This window comes from Mycetomoellerius zeteki, unplaced genomic scaffold, assembly GCF_001594055.1.
Source record: "Mycetomoellerius zeteki isolate Tzet28-1 unplaced genomic scaffold, Tzet1.0 scaffold73, whole genome shotgun sequence".
Lineage (NCBI taxonomy): Eukaryota > Metazoa > Arthropoda > Insecta > Hymenoptera > Formicidae > Mycetomoellerius > Mycetomoellerius zeteki.
In genome coordinates, this window is record NW_017257753.1 from 352510 (window position 1) to 365871 (window position 13362).

Genomic DNA, 13362 nt, shown 5'->3' on the forward strand with positions numbered 1-13362 from the left:
CTCTGGAGTCGCGTTACGGCATTCCTGCCCCTCTAAGGAAAAATTTTCGTCCCCTCGGGCGGCGCACGCGACTATCCAAGGGAGAAAATCGTCCTGTAAGCGCGTGCACGAGAGGAGCGACGATCCTCCTTTATGCCGTGAGGACCTCCGTCCTGCCTTTTACAAATTTAAAGAGGACAGTCAACGTTCTTCCTTTCGCGCCCGTCTTTTAGCTTAAATATGCAACAGCGTCGCGCTGCTGGAACCGAGACAAACGATCCGCGAAATTGTCCGAAGCAAACAGTATGCAAAAGAAAGAGAAGGAAGAAAAAACGAGAAAGAGAAAGCGAGAGAGAGAGAGAGAGAAACAAAAAGAAAAAGTGACTCGAGGGAACTATTTCCTATATTCGAGACAGCGTGTATTTCTATTTGTTATGCTTCTACTTACGTCGAAATCAATTACATTATGCCTTAAGTGATTGAGATCTGCATAAAAACGTGTATACAGTGCATTAAATGACATTACTTTTAAAATAACTTCTTTTTCCGAAAATTCTCTAAGAGAAACCTTAGACATTTATGTTAGGTTAATATATATCAATCCGTCACTTTAAAGTAAAGAAAACGTTATGCGGTGCGTTCCTGTCAAATTTTCTTCTCTTTCACTTTACATATCATTTTTATATTATCGTTTTATCATTTACTCGTGGAAAGAAAAAGCTAAGGTATTGAATAGGAGAAAGGAGGATATACATGGATAAGGATTCAAGTGCAGGATAATTATGAAACATGTATTAAGGTAGAACGGAGCTATTCCGTCAGTTTCAATCTTAAAGTAATATAAAATTTACTATAGCAAATAATATCTCTTTGCAGTGACGTGCTTACAATTACCTTATATATAATCATGATTGTTTTTTAAATGCACAAGCATAACTTTCGAATGTTCAATATTACTGTGCAGAAACATAGACATTATCTAGCTAGAAATAGACAAAAAAAGCCTCGCTCTATTAGAAGAAGTGTATGAGATCATGAGGATAAAGACAGATACTACTATTTTTGCATGAAAATTGTACAATAGTAAGTAATTATGTTATTAGTGTAAATTACAGTGTAAGGAATAAAATTAAAATAGTTGTGATATGTAGGATAAATAGCATTCGTATATATAGATATAGGTTTACTCTCTAAATCTTCTGGGGTGAAAACTTACTCTAAAAAACTGAAAATTGAGTCAGTCTTGAAAAAAAGAGTAAAAATATTTTCATTCTCTCTCTTGAACAAGAATAAAAATATTTTCTCTCTTTTTTCAAGATTGATTCAATTTTCAATTTTTTAGAATGATATTTCACTTCAGAAGATTTAGAGAGTAGATAAAAGTAATACATCGATAGATAAAAGCAACATTGAGAATGAATTCTAGTTTGTCAATAATTACGAGGATGGATTGTGGTTAAATAAAACTGAACCAAATCGTTTGGAATATAAACTGAAATAATAAAATATCATCGTTCTCTTATGAAAGAAATACATCTTTCTTTCTACTATTTTAAAACTATATAATAGCAAAATAAATTAAAATAGTTACTTTTTTTAACTTTTGTATGCTGAATTTTTACTCAATTGAAACCGACAAAGGCAAAGAACTTCGCTGGAAATTCCATTGGGCAATTCCCAGAAAATATTTGCACGTCACTCGATTTGCATTGTTTATTCGCAAATAGTACGCGAATAAGAGCGTTGTGATTTGACGGAAAGATATTACCTCGATTCTGTGAATCTATTTGGAATATTGGTTCATTGACGAAGATAGTCGTCGTAAACTTCGTAGTATTTAGTTTCATCGAAGCTAACAAAGGATTGTTATTGACGAGTGCGCAGTTTTCATGAAACATCACACAGTTTACGTGCGACATCATAGCTTGATATTCTTACAGAACGCCAAGGATGTTATGAGTGAATCGAGGAAACGCTCGTAGAATTTCATGATCTCCAGGGATTGACAAGGGAAAGAGGGAGAAAAAAATGATGAAAGACGTAATCCTGCTCAAGAGGCTTAACTCCGACGATCCTTGAGTGACCGAAGATAAAGAGAATCTGCACGATGTGCTTTTGACGATTGTCTCCACGGAAAAAAGAATATATCGCTTGTGTCGAACGTTAAAAGAGTCAAAACTTTTCTCCGCTTTGTGTTATATATGTGATAATGTTTGTTATCGCGTTTGCTAAAGCAGGAGAGGAATTACATACCAATGTTTCAACGCGAATGATCGTTCGCGTGGAATGACGCGAGATGATGAAAACTGACGTAATCCTGCACGAAGATACTCGAAATTATACAAGTGCGAGGTTTTCCAGAGGATAGACTCGTAGGAAAATTCGAGACGTGTTTTCCTCCGCAGCTTCCTCGGAGACTAATCCGAGAGTAAATCGTCTCGCGCCGGGGCGCTTTCAAATCTGATTAATTGCGTCGCGCCGCAGCGAAGCCTCGCTTTGATTATACCTCGCGCCGGGGCTAAGGATCTTTTCGCGCTAACTTCGGCAATTCGTTTCCCGGCGAATGGCATTTTCCTACTCTCTTGTAATGCATAAAATATCGCTTTAACATGACTTAATTCAAAACAATCCTTTGATATTTGGTTTTTATGCAATTGTAGAACTTTTTTAACTTGATTAACTTTTTGAGAGAGCTTTTTAACAAAGAAATTTACTCCCTGTGAGTGAAATTTCTTGGAGTGAAATTTCACTCCAAAAGAGTTAAAATAGTGCCACTATTAAACAAATTTGCACTATTAAGAGTGTGAACTCGCATTCTTTTTGGAGTGAGAGTTCAACTTTTGGAGTGACATTCATTCTTAAAACAGAGCGAGATTTCTTTCCTTTCCGATGAATCTCATTAAAAAAAAAAATAGAGTAAAATCTCTCACTCTTGTTCAAGAATGCAAATTTTTCATTCTTTTTTTAATAGTGGCAGTATTTTTTTTGGAGTGAAATTTCACTTCAAGAAATTTAGAGAATAAAGAAGACTTTTATTTTCTAAAAATGTTCAGAAACGCTGATTTAAGAATTCTAAAATTCGCATTCCAAAAAAACAATCTAATTATCATGAAACTCGGTTCTTGAGATCGTTAATATGTTTGAATATAGCCTAACAATCGATTTATTCGAGTTGTATAAAATCTCCAAAAATGTTTGTAGATTTCATATAATTTGAAACGAAATAAATATAGATTTGGATGTTGAAGAGAGAGAAAGCGAAGATTCTCTGAGTGTAAAAGTGTGAGCAACGTGAATAAATCTATTGTCAAATTTCAGACGTAACCTCCAATGGAAGATTGTGCCACAGGACACAATCAGAGTTTAGAAGTCAATTTAGGTATGTTTCAGTACTGTTTACGTAACACTAATGAGTTCCAAATAAATCGAAACTAAAAATTTGATGTTATTTTGCAATTAAAAATTCATATAACAATTGGATTATTTTTTTGAAATTCTATCCGCAAATATTGGATCATTTTTAGTTTTGACCGAAAAGCATTACTTACCTCAGACCAAATTTCGTAAAAATCGAATGAGCAGTTTGTAAAATAAAAGAGGATGGCTTCGAACGGAGTCACCCATCCATAAAGAATTAAATCGATAAATATGAAATGTGAAGGAATTGTTGAATCCCGGTCTCGAATAATTCAGCGATATTTTCGCATCTGTTAAATTTCCGAAAATCCATCTTTTTTACGATATTGCTTTTGTCGATGACGTAATTGCAGTCTGAATAACATCTCTTTGCAGTTTTTAGTATTTCGAATTTTTTATATTGGTTTTTAATATTGCGAAAATGCCACTCAGTGCGATCGCTTTAGCGTTACGCAATGATTCGCATAATTCATTTCGGCTAATGCCGCATGCAGCGAATAGTGCCGTAGGCGGACGAACCGGCGCGCAATGTTAATGCCGGACGGAATAGGCGTACTAATTAGGGAATATTTCATTAGGACCCGCGTAAATAGCTGGTAAAATCGGTCGTCCCTGAAATTCCGCCCTGTGGCCGTTTGCAGCGGTTAAATATATATATATATATATATGTGTGTATCTTCGTGCGTTCGTTTACCTCACCACTTTTGTCTCTTTGAAACTAATGGCATTGAAAGGTCGATATTAATAATAATCGAAATTTTGAAAAGCTAGTGACAGGAGTCGACGCGATGCACTGTATTTTATAAATTATATTATCTAGTGTTACACGGTGCGATAATTAATCATGCAACATTATAGTTAAAATGAAGTATACTTATCTGCAATAATCAGAAAGAAACAAGATTAAACTCTGTGATATCAAAAAAATTAATGTTTCTCATATGATGTCTCTTCGTTTATGAAAATGAGGGGGGAAAATTGAAGATTTTGTATTTTATGATGTAGATAAAATATAAAAGTTTAGCTCTTGTTTTCACGTATACGATTTATTTAACAAAATTATTTCACACTTAAATTATTACTATATTTTTGTATATTTTCAATTTTAATAATCATTTGCATTATTGCCTATATTGCTCATCGATACGATCTTTTGAAGAGAATATAACGTTATTATGCGATGACGAGATGTATATTACGCAATTTAGGATAGGTTAAAGCAGGTCAGTCAGTGCTGGAAGTGTTCAACCAATGCCCTGCAGGTCAATTACAACTAACCTAGATAACCTTTGATAACGATTCGACTGATTTCTCTATGATCTACATCTTCTGTCTAAAACCATCCTCGTGATCGAAATGAGCGTTCTCAGTTTCTTCATGAAAATATTTCCTGATATTCATCAGTACAAACCGACAACGATCCCAGAGTATGAGAAAGTCATAAGCAACAATGAATCAAATACGATAAGGTAATCACGTCAATATAATAAAATTCACCTTAGGATATTTTGTACAATACAGGTCAATAATTAAAATCAGTAAGTTTCGGCTATATACCTTTATCGAAAAACAACAATTGAATCATGTGTTATTTATTCATATTTTATGTATCACATACGCAATTAGAGTGCAGTCTATATTTATATCGGTACACGAGTGGCACTCTGCTCGTTGGCTGCGGAATATTTGCGCATCGTTTTCGCCTCATTATTAAATATTCGATTTACGGCGAGGACCACATATTGGTGATTCCGATTTACAAAAAAATTAAAAAAAGAGTGAATGAGTGGTCGATGCAGCACCTACCTCATGAAACCAGGTCAGTTTGTACGATCTGGGATTCGCTCTGACGTTGCACTCGAAGTAAACATCGGAGCCCTCCTTGATATTTTTCGGATTCAGAGTGGAACCTATCTTGAGACTGGCGATGGGCGCAACTGCAATCAGAAAATCGAACATTGTACAAAAAATGACAAATATAATTCAATTTTTTTTTAAATTTGTACACGAAAAAATGATATACATATCTATTAACAGTATTAGTCGACAGCAGCCTAATTGAAAATAATCTCGTTAATTAAGTGACAGTGTTAATGAAAAAAAATACGCCATACTCTTGTAATAAAATGTTATTTGTTTCATTAATATTATCATCGAATTAACAAGATTACTTTCAATTAGACTGCTGTTGGCTAATGTTGTTAATATACTGTTAAATTCGTAATATCAAATTATATCTAATTTGAGTTATTTTTAATCGTTTACAAGTCGCCATTGCTCTTACTCTTAATATGTTAATTTAACTAAAATAATAGAGTTCAACAGTTTAATTCAAGAAATTAATTTGATTCAAATTTAGTTTATTTTTTAAATGCATACATTAATAATATGTTGTTTACTACCTCAGCAATTCAAGCATAGAAATGGATTGATTAAATATTGTTGTTTTCTTGACCACATGTTTTTAATAAAAATAATATATTTTGATACATTTGAAAGTTAAAAATAACAAAATGTTATTTAACTTAAGAAATTAAATTTTATCCTTAAATATTATCCTTAAATATTTAATAGCGTATACAATATCATTTCTTTTGTGAATAATAAAAAAAACCATTTTTACTATCTTTATTAAAAAATTTATATGTTCAGTTATATTATTTTGTGTTACTTCGTAAGATCTTAAATAGAGGAAACCACTGAAAATAATTTCTCTGGTTAAATCAAAACAAATTTCAATTTCTATTGAAGAGAAATGTACATTTATAGAAAGCAAAATACAAATTTTCAGAATCTATTTTTACATTCGAGCAACAGCGACATGAATAATTTCAAATGTTTTTTTTATGTTTAGAAAACATAACGAAATATTAATACATCCCGCGCAATATTCGGACGAGATCGTGAAAAAAATTGAACGCCACGGGTGTATCGGAGCGTGACATCATCGGTAATTTATAAACGTCGCTTTGACACAACGTTATTTATGAACCGATGGATAGCAATGCACGGCAGAATAATATTGCGGATATTAACGGGCTGGACTTTAATGAAATCTGCATTTTCGGCAGTGGAGTCAAAGCGGAAACGTGTCATGTTAGCACGGAATTTTATCGCGCGTGATTTTCTCATATAATGAAAATCGCGATTGATCACTATGTCAATTCTGATATGAATATGTGTGTAGAAAGCTCCGTGTAGAGTTAATTTTCGAATAATGATGATAATGATAAAGGGCGATGATTAGAGACCAGAATTTCATTTCGCTGACAATTGAATGCGCGTTTTAATAAAAACGCTCAAATTTTACATTTATGTAAACGAATAACTGATTTTAATAAATTGACTATCAATTGCAACAAAGAAATAAGTAAAAAATATATTAAAATTATATTATAAATTATTTCTGCGATAATAAATTTCATTATTAATTCCGTAATATGATTAATAATTATATATAAAATCATTTTATCGAGAAAGAATGTAAAACTTCTGCAGTAACTCTTGAATCTGTTTTAATTAATTACAATTACGCATATATCACCAATAAATTACCGATATAAATGAGAATTATTCGATGCTTTCATTTAATATAAACGCATGAAATTTCTTTGAAGGCTTTTAAATTTATCACAGTTAGCTCATACAAAATTATACAATAAATTTTGGAGCTAATTTAATAACACGATCGTGTGGATTGTTTGATCTTTTCATTTTACAACGTATGGATGTGTAATCTTGTTAATGGCTTTTAAAGTTAATTAATTATAGTCTTGTGACGAATGAAACAACCAATAACTTCATTCACGTAGTATGACAATATTATATAGCATTGCAAATAGAATCTCGATGTTCAATGAAGAAGAAACGAGGTATAGAAAGACTCTTGAAATAGGATTACGCGTCCATAAGGTTGTTTAAATAATAAATCAAAGCGAACTAATTTAAAGCTCCCTTCTAATGGCATGAAGGAAATGTAAACGAATACGGTGCTCAGCACGGAACACGGCTATTAATAATGACACTTTGATCAAAGGAAATTGAAGTTTCCGTCAGTGATATCTTTAACGTAATATAATTAGATGACATAATTATTATATGCACGTGTATACACAAGATGGCGCATAAAATGTCATACCACTTAATGATCCAATTTTCCAGGTTTTGATAATTAATTCTCTATACCAATTCTGTACCAATTTTATTAAAACTAAATGTGTTATAAAGCAAATGGTATGATTTTGTGCGCCACTCTGTATATGTGCTCCTATTTATAAATTATTTAATTAACGATAATTAATAACAAATTTTGTTATGCTCGACATCATGAATTTCTTCTCGTATTGAGTTTGGCTATTTATTGCCAAGAGGAGAAACGGTCGTTATTCCGGATACCTTGTGTGCGACCGGAATATTTGTAACAATGCAATCGCATGTAACTACAATTACAAGCGTCGCGTATGGATGGCGCATTGCCGTTGAGCGCAGCGTTGCGAGATAGTAATTGCATGTTGATTCAATCCATTCTCGTAACATACGGGGAAACGGCCAATGAGAATCGCGAGAGTGCTTCTCGATAAACAAAATGGCATTGATTTCCGTTGGGTGACGATCGTTTCGCGCGAAATCGAACGGACGAGCGGAAAACGGTATGCACACTTTTCCAGCTTTCTCTCGCAATATTTTTCTTCGATTTCTCGTGTAGCGTCGATTCGAAACGAAACGAGGAAAAAATTATTATTTCTTCCGAGTGAATGCGAGCGACTTTTAATTAACGTGACTTTAATAAAAACGCAGGTTATATCGAATATCGTGAAAATCGGCGGTCTAACGCTCTCGCGCCCGAGAAAACACAAAGCTCTTCCACTAGAGAAATCAGTCAGAGAGAATACAAGTACTTCTTTCAGCTCCCTTTTCCCGCCGTCTAAAATAATTGAAGAGAAACATGTCAGATGATTTTACTGGTTTGTATCAACCTCTTAATTGAACGGCAGCTAGGAACTGCAGATTGAAATGAAACGTTGGAAAATTCAACGGAAGAGAATGTGGAAAATGAAAAATAAAATAGAGATCATATATTTTTTTATATAATCATTTTTTCATCACACTTAACGAAATGAAATATTGTTAATCGTCACCATCTACGAAAATAAATAGTACGACAAACGCACAGAAAAAAATCTGATTATAACTATACCAAATGTTGGGTGAAATAATTTCAACCAAATGTTCAGGTAATATAACTAAACATAATTTTATCTTTATAAATATTTAGTAAGTGTTACTACACTCTAAAAAGTATCGGTGTGGATTTAATATCCCTGGTGTAGATTTAACACCCCCATGATGTCTATATATTATATAATTCTTATTGTTAATATATTACCTAATATGGTGTCGATTTCAAACCTCTGGTGTTTATATCAACATCATAGTATGTGCATTTAAAACCATAATGTTAAATCCACATTATATTGGTGTTAATATTAGTATCAACACAGTGAGAATTATATAGACACCGTTATTGTTTAGAATGTATTTCCAATGGCAATAATTACTAAATATTTATGAAGGTAAACTTATGTGTGATTATATTACCTGAACATTTAGTTGAAATTATTTCACTCATTATTCGGTGGTTATAACCAGATTCTTTTTTCAGTACATTCTGTATATTCTAAAAAATATAGATGTAGATTTAAAATCATGAGCAGTTTTATAATTGGTATTTTAAATTCACACCACACAATAAGTATGATGTGAATTTAACACTCATGATATTTATTCCAACACCAACACGATAAATTATAAAAACATCGCATGATGTTAAACCATTCCATATTTTTTAGAATGTAGAATAAAAAAGTTCTGTTTGAGTAAAGGAATGAATATTACGTTAGAATGCAGCCGTCTATAATTTTCCAAATAGTCCGTCGTTAATCGCAATCGCGGAGGATTCCATTTCAACTCGTTTGTTCGCCAGGGTTTGAATTGGTCTCGCGTACTTAGTTTCCACGCCGTCGCGAATCTGCGCGCGGAAACGGAAGACGCGGGGAATGGAAGTAAGTAGCGAAACGCGACGGGAGAGAATCGTCGACGGAGCGGAAAACACGACTTATGACAGAATCTTCCCGATAAATTCGCGTAATATAATGCGACGGGTAATTATGCAACGTGGAGCCTAATCTGGAAACACGGTAATGTCTCGTCGCTAATTTTACGTTTTGCGTCAAATATATGGATTGACTGCGTTATAAAATTGTGTGCCACATTTGTAAAATAAGCTTAAAATAAATCAATGTAAAAGTAAATAAAGGAAGATCAATATATCATCTTGAAAAATAAATACAAAAAAATAGAAAATGTCAATTTAAATTTTATAATAAGAATCAACACAATTTTTACCTTTATCGGATATAAAAAAATTCTTTCGATAAATTTTTTATCTCTATACTTTTATCTTTATACTCTTAAAGTGAGATTTCACTCCAAGCAATTTAGAGAGTTTAAATGGTATTTTAAATTATCGGAATACGTCACTATGTGTGTGTGTCCATAAAATATATACGGTATAACTTTGCAAATTCTTAGGTATATTAGATTCGTGCGATAATCTACATTGGCTGTTTCTCCGCGAGGAGTTTACGAAATCGCGTCTTCATGATTGCAGCAGAGAATCTTGCGATCGTGTCGCGCGCGTCGGATTATAATAGAACCGTGCAGTACTGCGATATTCATAACGCGAGTTGCTGATTACGTCGGCAAACACGATCGTCGTAGCTCGGAAATGCGGCTCTCGTGACTACGATATGTAATCTCGAAATAAATCTTACATCGGCGCATATAGCGCGCGTCGCTTCCCGGATTGTGTTGCACGTTACATAGTGCGCGTTCGATATAAACGCGCGTGCATGCGGCGACACCACAATATGCATCCCGACGATGCTGCCGCGGCTGCACTCAGCCGTTCTGAAATTTACGAAATACGTGCAACCGCATCCGCAAGCTCTCTCTCGCGGGATGCTTCTTTACACGTGCATTCGAACGCTTAAACCGCGTTTAATCTCTTCGCGGTTTCTTATTTGTCAAAAATATGCGTATTTCTTTTTACAGATGTATAGATACCTCTCAGAAAATCTTAATAATTTTTTAAACTTTACCTCAACGTAAATTGTCTTTGATTATGTTATATTTTAAAATTCCATCGTCTTGTATAAGGATGCTGTTACAATTATGCAAGATAACTTCTACTGCACAAGAATTTCTCCTGCATTGGAATTTCGCTAACTGCAAATGAAACGTTTCACATTCGTGACTATTATCTATTGTAGGATTAATTTTTTGTGGACCAACGAACTCATTTAGAGTCACAGTTTTATTTTATAAACTGCTTTTCTCATGAAACTTGGCCTATAGGATAATTTGATGTTTTATTCGTATCAGAGGTCATAAAAATAAAAAATTGAAAATGATAGATCCAGTATGGCGAACAGAATTGAAAAAAATAATCTGATTATTATAAAACTCAGTTTTAGGAATTCCTTTTAATGCAAAGTAATATAAAGTTTTCAGTTTCGCTTTATTTGAAGCTCATTATTGCTACGTAAACAGTATTGATTTCCAAACTGACTTTTAAACTCTGATTGTGAGCCCTGTGACACTGAATCCTTCTTCATTGAAAGTTATTATCCTTTTAAATTCGACATTTTTATGGGTATTCAAACTTAACGATATCAAGAATCTCTTAATTGAGTTTCACGATAATCAGATTATTTTCTTAAAATTGGAATTTTATTTTCTTGCGGTCAGAATCAAATTCATCGATCCCGAAAACTCCTAAAAATAAGATCCTCAAAGAGTTAAATACAGAACGTCTTTCCCTTTACCTTTAAATATTCGATTATGTTGAATATTTAATTATCTTGTAATCTGAAGATGCGAGTCTTGACCATTCAAATATTTTTTCAGAGGCTTTGTCCCTCTTCCTTTTCACTCTTTCAGGCAAGCCTATTAATATTATTTTACGAAATTGATTTTTAAGCGGCACTCGTGGTACATGTATTGTATTTTTCGCACACCCTACAGTTGAACGAAATTGGCCGGATGATTGGTTAGTGGTTTCCGATCGCGCTTGCGATCGCGCCTCGATGGAAATTCGCAAAAGCGACACGACGCGAGCAATTATCGTGCCGCGTCGGGCATTTTCATTTCTGCGGGAGCACTCAAATAGTGACACTCTTTTTTTTTTCATAGCTTTCCACCGGACACGCGTCGCGTATCCGGTTCCGCGCGAATCGACCGATCTCTGTATTGAAATCGCTCTGTTCTGCATTATCCTACTATGCCTTTGGGAATTCTCGGTAATAGCGCGTCGTTGAAAATATGAAAAACGATATTGCATCCTGCGTAGGAATTTTCACAACAACTGGTTCTCGTTTCGCATGATACATGATTAATATACAGGATATTTTTGAACAACATCGATTAACAAAGTAAATAAATAAATGTAATATTTCCTTTAAATATTTTAACAACAGTTTACAAAAATAATCTTCAAATTATATATACAATATAAGCGATTGAAAGAATATAAACCACTCTCTAGAATTTTTGGAGTGGGCTCTAATTCTAGAGAATGACAATTGAGCCAATGGTGAAAAATCAGTTGTTAATTTTTAAGAATAAGATTTCACTCTTATATATATAATTAGAGAGTTACAAAGATTTTAGAAAGCAGAGCTTAGAGAGCAGAGAATATCTTGAAATGAGTGAAGATGTCTTGATAGAAATCGGAGATTCTACTTTAATTCAATTCATTTGCATCACTTTTATTGCATTATTAATTTTTACACATATGCAAATTATAGCAAATTTTACGGTACTCAAAAGTCCGCAACCATTTGTAGCAGTCTCTAATATTATCTTTTAGATAATAAAACTCTTTTCTCTTCGACGATCGGTATTATAGATAACGGCAGTCCATCGTCAGCGGCATCTCGAGCGATCGTCCTGGAATAAAGCTTGGCACTTAGATCTCATTGTTCGTTCGGGCATCTCGTGGAGGCTGCGTGGTGGACTACTGTCGTCGCCCTACAGAGAATTCGATTCATCAAAGTTCTTGCCAAACGAAAAGTCTCGATAAGGAGGGCGAGAAAAGTGCAAAAGAAAAAAGTGGAAATAGAGGAGGAAGACAAAGTGGGACAAGAAGAAAGACCGAGCGGAGCAGTGCACGTCAGGTGTGAGTGAGAGAAAAATTTATTGTTCGGAGAGAAGGGAATAAAGGAATTAAAATTCCTTTAATCTAACGAAGTTCTTTACAAGTAGAAAAAATCAAAGAAAAAGATATAGATTGAATAAAATATCAGTTTAATCCCTTCATGCTTAACAGATCAAATGTGAAAAGTTAGGGAAAATTTTTACGAAGAATCGTCGAAGATGTGTTTATAAAAAATTTTAATTGTAAAATAATTATAATTTGTTAAAGATATTCCACGTCCACAGAAAGAAATAAGGAAAGGGAAAGAACTTTAAATTTAAAGTGAGAAAGGAACGAGAAGGAATAGCGAGAAGGGAATTCACTTACAACTTACGAGAAACGAGAATGAAGAAGAATGTAATAAGGATGGAAAGACGGGACGTGCTAGAAGACAGTGGGGAAAAGAAGACGAATGTCGGCGAAGAAATGTTGACGAAAAACCGCGTGAGCATGTAGAACGGTGAGGAAGAAGATGCAAAGAAAGGAAAAACGAGGATAAAGCATCAAAGAACGCAGCAAAGAACGAAGGCGAAGTACAACGAAACCGTGTGAGAAACGGCGAAAATGTGGAAAAACAATAGGAGTAGCTGGAATTACGAGGAAGATGGAGATCTAGCAGTACAGAAGACGGGTTAAGAATTCAGGAGAATAAGGGAAAAATATGCGTTAACTCTGAGTACATCTTAAAAATTGGAATACCTCGAGCGATG

General features: G+C 33.9%; 1 protein-coding gene across 1 annotated transcript in view; it reads right to left on the reverse strand.

Annotated features, from left to right (window-relative positions):
* Positions 1–13362, reverse strand: part of LOC108729345 (protein turtle) — a 243709-nt gene that overhangs the window by 28314 nt on the left and 202033 nt on the right. Inside the window, exon 8 of the mRNA XM_018458406.1 lies at positions 5203–5333. Within this exon, the coding sequence (XP_018313908.1) occupies positions 5203–5333 (131 nt within the window). The remainder of the gene's footprint in view (positions 1–5202; positions 5334–13362) is intronic.